Here is a 12,677-nt window from a genome sequence, read left to right as displayed (position 1 = left end):
TTCTTTTAATTGTGAGAGATCATATGAAGGAGCTTCTTTGTCTCTTTTTGCCTCTCTCCTCCACACCTGTCACAGATAACTCAGTTGTGCAAAAGACCTGCTGTTTTATTCTCAAAGATTGTGCAAGTTAAGAATTGAATCATTTCTGCTTTACTCATCAGTCTTTATTAACACGGGAGGGAGGGTCTTCTGTGAGTGGTGATGAAATCGTGCCTGCACTCGGATCAATCAGAACAAGGATTGTGATTAATCTTTTGTCTCCCTCCATGATTTTCCTCTTCTTCCTAATCATCTTCTCCATCTCTTATGGATCTGAAATATACTCCCAGGTTGCCCTTTTAACCTTCATTGTCAACAGGAAAGCCCAGACCTCATCATGCACTTCCTTGCTTTACTGGAAGACCAGTAGGTCGATGAAGACATTTTCTGGCTGCAGTTTTCAGGGCCAATGCTAAAGTGTTTGAATGGACTTGTGTTTGTCTTACTGCTTTTTGAGTGTGGAGAGTGTGTCATTGGGAGCTGCAGGGTGCGGGGACGGTCTGGTCTGGGCTGCTGTTGCTGTTGCTGTAGCTGTCCTGTGTTTGAGCCGAGATAACCAACGAGTGAACCAAACCGATGCATGAGTCTTGACGGAAACTGAGTAGATGAAGCAGCGATGAAAAGATATCGCCTGCCGCACTGATCTGTCTGTCTGAACTCAGTGCTTGTTGGTATCATTGTAGGTCATCTTGCACGTGACTTTGAGTTTTATTGATCAGTGTGGATGTATATAATTCTGTTTCATGTTTAAATTGATTTATTGACTTAACTAGAATTTAGATTTTTAGAGAGAATGTGTCAAAAATGACTACTGACAGCTGGTGAAATCTTTAATGTTTGTCTTGCAGCTGCATATGCATTTTTGTGTCTGATTGTGTAACTAACAGTGGACATAGCTCGGTTTGTGTGTGTGTGTGTGTATGAAGTTTTCGTGTATGCATGTAATATACGCGGTTGTTGATGTGTCCTGCTGTAGACTCTGTGGTGGTGCTGGAGGAAGGCTCTGGGGTCACCACAGCAAACACTCCACCTGATTGGCTGGAGAGTGAGGAGTTTGAGCCAGTGCCCACTGATCCAATATTCATGTCTGCTGACAAGTTCACAAAGACTCCCCCTCCTGGAACGCTCAGCAGGGTAAGTAGCTGATGTTGGCCTGTGGAGACATACAGGACACCCACGCAGTTTAAAAAAGTAGCAAATTGATAGTATTTTCCACGTCTGAATCAGGATGGAAATTTTTTATTTGATTTTAACAGATGATTTAATCTAAACAAAAGGTGCTTTTCACAGCTGGTTTTATGTGAAAGATGCAGAAATGTAACAGCACCTCTTGGTTTATCTACCGTTTCGGAGCCTCCAGTTTAGGATTGTAGCCATGACCCTTCAGAGCATCGTCAGACGATCCCATTTCCCAGAGACACCCACCCACGCACACACACCTGTATTAGCACCACAGATACCTGTGGTTCAGGTGGTAGAAGGGCTTAAAAATGGGGAATCCAAAGTTTAAAGTAAACATGAATATCCAAACTTCAGCTTTGATGTTTGCAGCAGGCAGTAAGCCACACTGCTACGTCTGAGACAGTAAGTCAGACGACATTGAAAGCTTTAGATTTGTGTTCATGTTGGGCTCCATTCATACTGTGAATAAACAAGGCTGAACCGACGACATTCATTCAGCTTCCTCCAACTAGAATCTGCTCTTATTCCTAAAGGAGACGGGGGAGGTAACAGCAGTGTTGCTTGCACTGGTTAGTTTGCCTCCTCTATGGGGAGAAATGTTATTGCTTTGCTTCTTGGCCCACTTTGCAATGCAGCTTGAATGATATGTTTTACTTTCATTTGATGGTAATTAGTTAGTTTGAGCTACAGCAACTAAGACTCTTAATCCTTTGGAAAATATTTGGCAGCGGAGTTGCATACACAGTAAGAATATCACATCCATCACTGGATTTCTAAACCAGCTGGTAAACATCTACACTAATTGTTTGCACTCAGATGTAAAAAGATGATAACAATCGGGGAATGTGAGTCTTGATAAATGTGCAGGAACCCTGAACATTACATAAATGTAGCTCACGCAGTCATGAACTGCTGATTGGTGCTGCAAATAAATGACCATTTATTATGATGTGCATATTGTTCCATGATGGTTGATTTTACATATCCATCATAGTTTTATCTGTTTATGACTCGAGAACAGATGTCAGTTTTATTCACACATTATAGCACATTTAATCACAACATATGTTTTATTGCTGTACATCATCATGCAAACCTGAGATCTATAAACAGATTGTTACCAGTGAGATGACTGTGATGTTTAAAAGTTAGAGCATTAACCAGGATTCTGAACAATTTGAGGGATTTTGCTGTCAACGGGCCTAAAATTCAGTCATAACATCAGATAATTTGATATTATTCAGTAAGTAAGTCCACTTTCCACTGCTGGGCAAAATGGGGTCACCACAGAAACATGACTGTATCATTGATCTTTCATGTTGTAAATATAAACAGACACTAGCTTTAAAGACACTGTAAGCAGTTGTATGTTTCTCCTCCTCATGCTGCTTTGCCTGTGCTTAGGAGCACTGGAGGAAGAGTGACTGCTCTCCTGATAATAGCAGTACCTGAAGTCCAGAAGAAGCAGTTGCTTTATTATTGAAAATGCTGTTTTAAAACAAAAAAATTGTAAAATCGGATATTTTCTCCATATTTTCTCGTACAACTACATGAACACAGATGTGTGTAAACTGAAATTTCATAAATGACTCTCTGACTTTCTGGGGTCTCTTCAGGTTTGACTGTCTCTGCCAAAACCTTAAAGCTGTAACTAAATATTAGTTTGTCACGGGGTCTTTACTTAATTTTGGGTAGGATTATCAGCAGATTTAACATGGCTTACACTCCTGTTGAGTGGGTTTCCATCTGCTTGCTGTAAAAATAACAGACCAGCAGAACCTTTGATCCATCACTTACAGATGTTCATATTCTGTCCTTGCAGATACAACCTGCGGCTTTGTCTTAGCTAATTTGTAACTCATGCTTAATGGACAGCATTGCAATTATGTTCCTTAAAACAAAACTCTTCTCTCTAACTTTCAGTCATCATCCACCTCCAGTCAAGATGATGAAAAGTCTACGCTGGAAGAGGTGAGCGAAGGAGCAATTCCCATCGATCAGCCCACTCCTGGTCCTTCTACTCCAGGCAGCCAGGGGCCGGAACTTCCCTTTCAGAGCCACTCTCAGTCACAAGGCCACGGACTCAACAAGTCCAGCTCCTCCCCGGAGCTCCAGACATTGCCTGAGGCCTTCACCAAAGCTGCTTTGGAGTCTGAAGGTGTGCTAGGAGAAACCTCTCGGCCCAGAGCACCCTCAGATGGGAAGCCTCAAACGCAGCAGCACCATCTTGAGAAGGACAAAGTGGACGGCAGTACAGGAGGGGACACAAATGGACTGGGGGGCCAGAGCCAAGCAGGAGAAGGCTCAGGCTCCACATCTCAGAGTGGAGGAGGAATGATGAGGTTGGCTTTTCCAGCAGCACCTGCACAACCTGGACCCATCTCCCCCGGTGGAGGCCACCGACCCCGTGGTCACACCATTTCTGTGTCAGCCCCCTCTTCCAGGAGAGAAAGGAGGACGGAGAGGGACTCCTATCACAGTCGACCTGGGCCCAGCAACACAGAGAAAATGTCTGGACTGAGTCCCAGGTACTCCGCAGTGCGTACAAAACACAGCGTTGGTGTCTGTCAACTGTTCCTGCCAAAGCAATGATGCAATGTAACAGCTGAAGTCAGTAAGCTCATCTCGACTCTGTTGGGAAGATCTAAAGAGGGAGCACGTCAACGAAGAAACATTTAATTAAGTTGTGCAGCCCAGATTAAAGCTGAAAGATTGTTTGAGATGATGAAAAGTCAGAAGGTGCAAGTTTAATCAATTCAGATCTGATGCAACATATGTGTGCATCTTTCTTTCTAACCCAGAGTGACATTTATGTGTTTTACCTTTCAAGCCAGATATGAGCATTGCATCATACTTTGTAAGACACTTTAACAGGGATTTAAAGAAAAAAACAAATATATTGATAAACACGAGGGAAGAGTCCCTCTTTTAAAACAAAACCCTCATGTTTCAAACACTGCTCAGGTTTGAAATGTCTTTGGACTAAATGGTCAACACAGAGCTGTGTGTTTTGTGTGGTTGACTATGAATAATTCACTTTTTGTCGTTTCTAGCTTCGTCTTCCTCCAGCTGTACCACTCTCCTTTCTTTGGAAATGAAGCCAACAAGCCGCTGCTGCTGCCCAAAACTCAGGTGAGCTGTGTTCCCCTCTTGACCTGCTGTCGGCCCCTCTGCCATGCACACAGTCTTGTTCACGTCCTACATTTTCTTTAGGTGATAGATCGTGCTGTGAAGGTCTTGGACCAAATGCCTCCTTATGACACCCATAAGATCGGAGTGGTGTTTGTAGGAGCTGGTCAGGTGAGAACGCACAGACTGTGCTCTTAATTGCCGGTGGCTGTTGTATGATTTCTTTCCCGCATTGATCCTTTATTCTCTCTTCAGGTAAACAACGAGGTTGCCATCCTATCGAATGAATATGGTTCGAACCGCTACGCCACCTTCCTCACAGGTCTCGGCAAATTAATCCACCTAAAAGACTGCGACCCCGACCAGATTTTCCTGGGAGGGCTGGACCAGTATGGAGATGACGGGGAGTTCACCTACTGCTGGCATGATGACATCATGCAGGGTTAGTATTGGGGTGTGTGTGCGCGCAATCGGACAGATTGATGCATTTCTGGTGATTTCTTTTCACAACCAGTCTGCTGTGTGAATTACAAATGAAGCCGTGTCTCTGCAGCCATCTTCCACATAGCCACACTGATGCCAAATAGAGAGAGCGACAAGGGCTGCTGCAACAAAAAAAGACACATTGGCAACGATTTTGTCATGGTGGTGTACAATGACTCAGGAGAGGAGTACAAATTGGGAACTATCAAGGTAGATTCACTAACACACAACGTATAAAGAAAATATCTGCAGTATGTGTTTTATTATTCAGTGCACTCTTCTTTTTCCCCCCTGTAGGGTCAGTTTAATTTTGTAGAAGTGATTATTAAGCCACTGGATTATGAATGTAACCTCGTAACCCTCCAGTGCCGCAAAGGTAAGTTAATCAGTGTTTTTTGGTTTTTTTTTCTGCTCAAGTTCAGTTGTGATACTTCCGTTCATCCTCTTCTTGTTCTCTTCTTCAGATCTTGAGAGCTTAGTGGACACAACAGTGGCTAAGATCGTTTCAGACCGCAACCTTCCACTATTAGTCAGACAGATGGCTCTACATGCAAATGTGAGTATGTCTCTTCATTATTTTTACCTCTCACATCTACGCAGACACATCTTTTACTGTTCTTTTCTCTTTCTAGATGGCTTCTTTGGTTCACCAGTACAGAGCCAACCCCTCTGACGCTTATGCTTCCAAGTGGCTCGCAAGATTAAGACACATAAAGAGGATCAGGACCAGAGTAAGACCGAACCTTCCTCACCACCTCTACTTTCATGTTATTATATGAAATAATCATGTTTTAATTGAGTGTGAATTGAAAACATCCCGTCGCAGGCACAAGAAGACATTCAATCCCGCTCGACTCCCGGCATTTCGCTGACCCAAGGACACACCCAGCAGAACAAATCGTTTCAGCAGAGCACGGCGGCACCGAACCCAGAGGCTGGACAGAGGAAAAGACTTGTATCAACAGTGGATGATTTCACAGATTTTGTTTGATTGCATTTCTTGTCCTGGCAGACACACTCACATACACAGATGCACACACAAGCACAGATGGGGTGTGTTTGTGTGTAGATTTGTGTATGTAATAAAAACTGATACTGAAAAGGAAAAAAAAAAAAAAGTGGTGTTGTGAACTTTATTGTTCTGCAAAGAAATGATTAAAACCCATTTGTACCAGCTGGAATGTTGCATTTAAAGAGCTTTATGTAGTTCTCTGCCCAGCAGTCTAGTTTTTATTCGGTCTCACTTCTCTCATTAAATAGTTTCCAGAAACAGTAGGAAGCAGACAGCCTTCTCAGACTTTTTTTTACAGATATTTTCCCTAAGAGTTGGTGCACATCTCACAGAAATAAAGAAGCAAATACTGGACACAATAAAAATGTCCCTATATCTGGATATCTAACTGTTTTCTGCCAGATTCACAGTAAATAGAAAGCTGTGTCTGACCCAAAGTGGCCAACAAGTTATGCACTTGCTCTTAAATGATTTATTGAACTAATAACAACAAATTCAATCTATAAGATAAACCTGTTCTAATGAGCTTAAAGACAACCTTTCTTTTTTAATGAACACCTTTATTCTTCATCACAGCCTGAACCCTCTTAGACAAGCTTTCTGTCATTTCTTTAAGGAGTCTTCAGGAATAGTTCTCCAGGCTTCTTGAAGGACATCCCAAAGCTCTTCTTTGGATGTTGGCTGCCTTTTGTTCCGTTCTCTGTCAGATGATCCCACACTGCTTCAATAATGTTGAGGTCCAGGCTCTGGGGAGGATTCATCCCTCCATAAGACCTGCTGCCACTGATTTTCAGTCCACTTCTTGTGTCATTTGGCGTAGCTCAGCCTTTTCTCTCTGTTTCCCTTCCTTAAGAATGGCTTCTTGACAGCCACCCTTCCATGGAGACCATTTCTGATGAGGTAACAGTTAATGGATCAACCAAAGGTCCAGATGCATCTCTGAGGTATCGTATCAGGTCTCTGATGGACTTTTGTCTGTTTCATTAGAAGGCTGTTAATCTGCTGTAGATAGCTTTGTAGTCCCTCCACTTGTTTCTTGGTCTTCAAAAATACAATTTTATGATCTAAACTGTTTTATATTTGACATTTGTCGATACAGCTAAAGAAATGGTTACAAATTTTGTGACAGGCTGCTAGTCACAAAGTACCTAAAGATACAATTTAAAATACAAGAAAGTCTGACTGACTGGAAGCTAAATATATAGAACTAAGGGGTTGCTCAAGACGTTTGCTGAATGCTGTAGATGAAGTGGCTGCTCCATCGGGTGAGGTGTTGGTATCTGACATAAATCATCTCACTTTACAGAGTTCAGCTGTCAAACCCTTTATTTGACTTTGTCAAGTGCAAAAGCATGAGAAGTGCTACAACTGCAGAATACAGATGAGATACAAAAAAAAGTAAAGTGTTTTCAAAGGACATTTTAAAACAAAAAGCATCAAACAACAGAACACAGCAAGACACACAAGTCGGCTTTGGCACTATGCTGTTAAACACTGTTTAAAGCACTTTTCTGTTGACTGCTAATAGCTTCCTGTGATTTACATCTACCGTACATGTCAAACATAAAATGGAATAAAAGCTTTGGATGATGTGCTTCAGTTAGACCAGACAAATGTAAAACTTGGGAGTTTGCAACACCAGTGCTTGACCTACGTGTATGTAGCTGAGCCCAAACAATACAGATCAGAAGAGGCAAAAATATATATATACTGTATATATACATCGTAAGGCGCAAATATATACAGAAATGTACACACCAGAAAGAGAATGGGTCTATTTTCTTTTTAAGAGCACTGACTAGACGGAAGAAAACAAATAAGATAAAATTTCAAATTAAATCAATTGTGGTGTTAACATACTTTATGCTCTGTAACAGTGTGCCAAAAAAATGGGACTTGAGTATTAAAAATGAGGCTAACACAATGCAGAACTACCCCGTAGTATTTTAACCACCAAATACCAATATGTAAATTTCTTTCAGTAACAAAACAATTATCTTTCACCCAGTTTTGGTTTTTCCTGGATTTCTTCCCAGGTTTTAAGGAAAATATGGGTTCCCTGAGATCTGCCCACTGGACACAGGAAGTACGCATGTTGATTAAAATAAAACAACGTTATAGAAGAGCCGACAAAGATATAAACAACCGCTTCAACAATACTGTGGTAATTCTTACAGGAATGTTTCTTTAACGTAGCAGTAATGATAGAAGACACACGACAGTTAAATATGGTGTTCGATATCAGCTCCATTAGAAAATAAAGTGCAAGTACAAAATGAATGAATGAATTACTTGGCATGGTAAAACTCAAGATGCATAAAAGATGCAAAAGCTTTGGTAACGTTTGTGGTTAAGATAAAGTGTGAGTTAAGCTTTCCTGTTTGGTTTGGATACCAAGCTTATTGCTTTACACGACACCCTATTAAAAACAGATAAATCCACATCAGAACAAAAGTGCTTTTAAATCATCTCCAGAAGGAACACAACAAAAACAAAAATTACGTAGGAGAGATCATTAGACTGGGAGTCAGTATAGCTTTATAAAGATTCAGTACTATTTAGCGAAGGCAAATCAAATCACAACTCATTCGATCTCTTATTCATTTACTACACCTCTTTGTCAGTGCTCTGCCTTTTCCCTCCAGATCTTTGTTACTTTTTTATCTCTCTACACATCTGTGGATAAAACATGTTTATCAGCACCTGAAGAGCTGGCTGCTGGAATCCCAACAGCATTATGTGTGTGTTTGTGTGTGTGTGTTGTCTCTCGTACCTCAGCGGGCTGAAACGCATGACGCGTTTCCATTTATTGATATGTATCTACAGTGTTACTTCCGTGTATACCTGCATGTGCGTATATCTTTATCAACTTTGGGTTCATAAAAACATTAACTAGGCCAGGCCACCAGTATCCACAGTGACCAAAATATGAAATACAACAATATGTCGACAGAAAAAATAACTGAAATCAACACTTTTTTCCAGAGATATACAAAAAGACTGACGGCACAATCTGCTTTAAGTTCATTGAGTCCTCTGGTGAGCACGTTCTGTGCTCTTGTCATTGATGCCATGTGACCTCCAGGGTCACATGGCGACAGGGGTCAGTTCTCAGAAAGCAAAGGGACAGAGCAATGTTTCTTGGTTCCATTTTCAACATTATTTGACAATCTGGTGACCTGCACCCTGTATTTGTGAGAGTTGAGTTTAGATTTGGACGGATAACTGAGAATAAAAGTTTACTGCTTTCTGATTATCTCTCTTCATCTCCCTCAGCCTGCCTGATTCTTCGTATTTCTTTCTTTTACTTTACTGTTGCTTTCCAATCCACTGTTTTCCGCTCCAGGGTTTAGAGAGGGATACCTGGGGACAAAACCAGCTGTCCCTGTCCCCTCTCGTCCTTAACCCAACATTTACCTCCCACATTCTTTTGCCCCACCTTTCACTTTTGTTTGTCCGGGGTCTCAGGGTTCGAGCTGTCCCGGCATGTGTCTGTCTAAGTTGGGTGCACCTTGTTTTTGAGGGGTGGAGGTTTCCGCTTCCTCTTGCATGTAGGGATGGTGGTGGTGTGAGCTGGGTGGTTGAACAGACTTGTGGAGGGGAGGGTCTCTCTGTCCGTGGGAGGATCCCAGTCTCGGGTGATGGGGGCAGGGCCAGGGGTAGATGGCAAGGACGAGGTGGGTGCACGCGTACCTGGAGGTGCAGTGTGTGTTTTGGCTGGCAGGTTATGAGAAGAGAGAGTGTTTGCTGATGACATGAGGAGGGGGGGAAGGTCAGCAGCAGATTTATCTTTGACTGGTGTGGCTGGGGGTGTGCTGGCTGGAGGCTTGGCTGATGACAGAGGGCTGGGGGGATGTGTAGAGGCAGAGGCAGGCCTGGGCCTTAAAAAAGGAACAGGTGTGGCTACAGGAGTCTTTTTGGAGTTGGCAGGAGTGCTTCCACATTCTTTTGGAAGTTCACTTTTATCTGTCTTTTTGCCCTTCCTGCCTCTTTTGGACTTTTCTTTTCCAGTCTTCCGTTCTCCTGCTCTCCAGTCCTTGTCCTCTCCCTTCCCTCTCTGTCTCGCCTCGCTCCTCCCACCCTTATTATCATCTACTTTTTCTCTCCCCTTATGCCTCCTTTTTCTTTGGGCTCGGTCCAGTTTACACTCCATGTGGTACACATCCTCCGTTGCCACGGTAACGCGGTCGAGCTGTTGCAGCAGGGCGTCCAGGGTGGGGAGAAGCCTCCTCAGAGATGCCTCTGTCTCTGCTCTCTCCCTCCAGCTGCTCCCTCCCACTAACACTCCTGGGCTGAGCCCCAATCCAAGGCCCAACCCCAGTCCCAGGCTGATCCCTGGGGCTTCTGTCAGGCTGCAGGGGCTGGAGGAGGTTGGGCGCCACGAAGCCTCAGAACCAGCATCAACACTGTCTGGGGTTGGTGGAGAGTCTGGACTGTCCAGAGGGGGCAAGCACAGGGACTTGCAGTCGCTGGTGGAGGATGAGCGAGATGGAGGCAGCTCCATGCCTTCAAAACGCACTTTGTGCCGAAACTAAAACAAATTAAAAAAAAAAAAAAATTGTCATAAAAACAATAATAACAAATAATCAGATGGAGTATTTTAATCATTTCATAATTCTTGATGTTCAGCTGTAGATGTGAAACAGGAAATTTACCTCCTTGGCCCGACTGAGTCCCATCCACATTTTGAGTCGCCTGAGGAACAGCTCGACCATCTCGTAGTCTTGGAGATCCACAGCAGGGCGGTACAGCTCTGCCCGCGCACGTCGGTAGTTCCTCAGTAACACGGAGATGACCAGCCACAGCAACGCCAGCCTAAACACGGCGAAGCTGATGTGAAACACCAGCGAGGAGAGAGTAGTGGAGGGGCCGGTCATTGTGGAGGCCGGACGCCATGACAACAGGCCTCGCCCGGCAGCACCCAACAAAGAAAGACAGGAGGATATCACACTGCCGTAGTCATCCACTACCGAATGGAAGAGCTGGAATGAAGACAGTTTGGTGTCAGTTTAGTAGATTTCTGGTCACAGAACTAGGTCAGTCACATTACTATGTGGCTGACTTTATATTAAAAGTACTATTCTTTAGTGTAGCATTAGCTGAGTTTTATGAAGTTTAATTTGTAAATTAGATTGTTAAAAACTTAGTGGATGTTTGTGTTTTTCTGTGTATTTTTCATATCTTATTATAAAAGTAATTCCTTATCAATTACCAATCAGGCAGCTGACTTTGTTTGGCACCATAAGGTCCCAAATCCAATAAATCAAAAGAAATAAATTGACCCAGACATGACAGGAAAGATGCTTGACAACTGGCAGAAGCACACTTGCTCACGTCTGAATATGTATAACATAATGCCTACTGGGCGAGAACCGGATTACCGTACTTTTGGTGAGTTGCTGCCAAACACTTGGCCTGGGATCACTGATCATGTTACCTTATGATAACGTCATGGAACAAAACTCTACTTCCAGTTAGTCGAGCAGTTATCCTAACTTAACTAACTTAATTCTGCTCGTTTTTAGCTGTTGTACTTTTTCTGAATTGATTTAGTTCTCAATGTTTACGCTTGAGTGTTTATCTCTGTATTTTCAGTTTTCACAGTTCTAACGTTGAAGATTTCTTAAGAAAATCAGTAAACCCCCACTCTGCTCCCAATGTTTCTCACTGAAAGCTTCTTTGGGTAAAAGACCTTCAATAAATATCATGTAACTATGTTTGACTTTGTCAAATATTACTAAAAATTTGAATTTACTAAAGTTAAAAAGGGAACAATTGTTAGCTTTCTTTATCTCGAGTCCACTGAGAGCTTTTTTCTGTGAGAGTGGAATAAAAGTGTGACAATAAACCGCACAGACTACAGAAAGCCACGCATGAATGATGTTTTGACTTTTACAAGGTTATGCACTTGGACATTGTGTGTCATGTACAAGTTTACATCTAGTTTGATGTGTGTGGGTGAGGCTCAGAGGAAACAGACAAGACAAAACTCTGACCAGGTGTCCTGTGTGTGAATAAGCCAGCATCAACAGAAGAAGTGCCAAGGAGACTCCCAGCAGCTCCCAGACTGAGCGCCGCAGAGCTCTGCCGAACACCGCCCACTCTCGGAGAAACCGCAGCTGGTGGGACGCCTGTTTGACAAACAGGATGTGAGGACGGGAGAGAGAACAGAAAAATGTGCTTCAAGACATTAAAACAAAGGAATAAATATGAAAAATAGTTCATATGGATGTGAGCAGTTTGATTTGGGAGTTCAGCTGCACAGATTTAATATATTTACAAAAAAGGAGCAACTAAGCCTTAATGAGTCTAGTTGAAATTTTATAATTTAGGAATGATTTGAACTCTAACAGCCTTATATGATGTTAGTCCAGCTTTGAAATTTAATCATTTTAAAGTAGCTCAAAAATGAACTGATGCTGTATTATTCTATATTTTTCTTACTGTCAGAAAGGCCAGCAAAAACCCCCAAAACCAAGAGTATGATCATATATTGATTGAACTTTTAAGCCATTCCTACCCTGCTGTAAGCCAAACTTTCTTAATTCCTACCGCAGAAATAGATGTAATGAAGGGGTGTGCACGTTGCTCTTTGAGCATTTTTTAAACCTCCTCACCTCCTTTTATAAATCTAAGTTAATTGTTGGAGATTTAAAAAACAAAAACAAAGATGAATTAGTCTGAAAGCTTTTTTCTTCTTCCAAGTTTTCTATTGATATTGTGATAATATTGTTGTAATGAATGCTTTTGGCCACTCATTAAAATGAGATACTATGACAAACCTAATCTAATGAAGCTCGAATGTATAATCCTTTTTTCCAAAAAGCTCATT

The 12,677-nt window shown here is 42.3% G+C and overlaps 2 protein-coding genes across 5 annotated transcripts in view; one reads left to right on the top strand and one right to left on the bottom strand.

The window, feature by feature from the left end:
- The window catches only part of tsc2 (TSC complex subunit 2), a 31,694-nt gene extending 25,772 nt beyond the window's left edge, over positions 1-5,922 (top strand). For all 4 annotated transcript variants that reach the window (XM_072384284.1, XM_072384285.1, XM_072384282.1 and 1 more), the window contains 10 exons: positions 1,016-1,173; positions 3,145-3,749; positions 4,275-4,353; positions 4,435-4,521; positions 4,606-4,792; positions 4,904-5,043; positions 5,131-5,209; positions 5,298-5,389; positions 5,466-5,564; positions 5,660-5,922. In XM_072384284.1, coding sequence (XP_072240385.1) covers positions 1,016-1,173; positions 3,145-3,749; positions 4,275-4,353; positions 4,435-4,521; positions 4,606-4,792; positions 4,904-5,043; positions 5,131-5,209; positions 5,298-5,389; positions 5,466-5,564; positions 5,660-5,824 — 1,691 coding nt within the window. In that variant the 3' untranslated portion in view covers positions 5,825-5,922. The remainder of the gene's footprint in view (positions 1-1,015; positions 1,174-3,144; positions 3,750-4,274; positions 4,354-4,434; positions 4,522-4,605; positions 4,793-4,903; positions 5,044-5,130; positions 5,210-5,297; positions 5,390-5,465; positions 5,565-5,659) is intronic.
- A 1,231-nt stretch (positions 5,923-7,153) lies between these two features.
- Positions 7,154-12,677, bottom strand: part of pkd1a (polycystic kidney disease 1a) — a 76,606-nt gene continuing 71,082 nt past the window's right edge. The window contains exons 54-56 of the mRNA XM_072384281.1: positions 11,842-11,976; positions 10,501-10,827; positions 7,154-10,376 (exon numbers count right to left, since the gene is read on the bottom strand). Coding sequence (XP_072240382.1) covers positions 9,342-10,376; positions 10,501-10,827; positions 11,842-11,976 — 1,497 coding nt within the window. The 3' untranslated portion in view covers positions 7,154-9,341. The remainder of the gene's footprint in view (positions 10,377-10,500; positions 10,828-11,841; positions 11,977-12,677) is intronic.

The sequence above is a fragment of the Leuresthes tenuis genome, unplaced genomic scaffold (genome assembly GCF_036924035.1).
Source record: "Leuresthes tenuis unplaced genomic scaffold, fLeuTen1.0.hap1 SCAF_4, whole genome shotgun sequence".
NCBI classification, from domain to species: Eukaryota; Metazoa; Chordata; class Actinopteri; order Atheriniformes; family Atherinopsidae; genus Leuresthes; species Leuresthes tenuis.
This window is presented reverse-complemented; position numbering and strand designations above follow the sequence as displayed.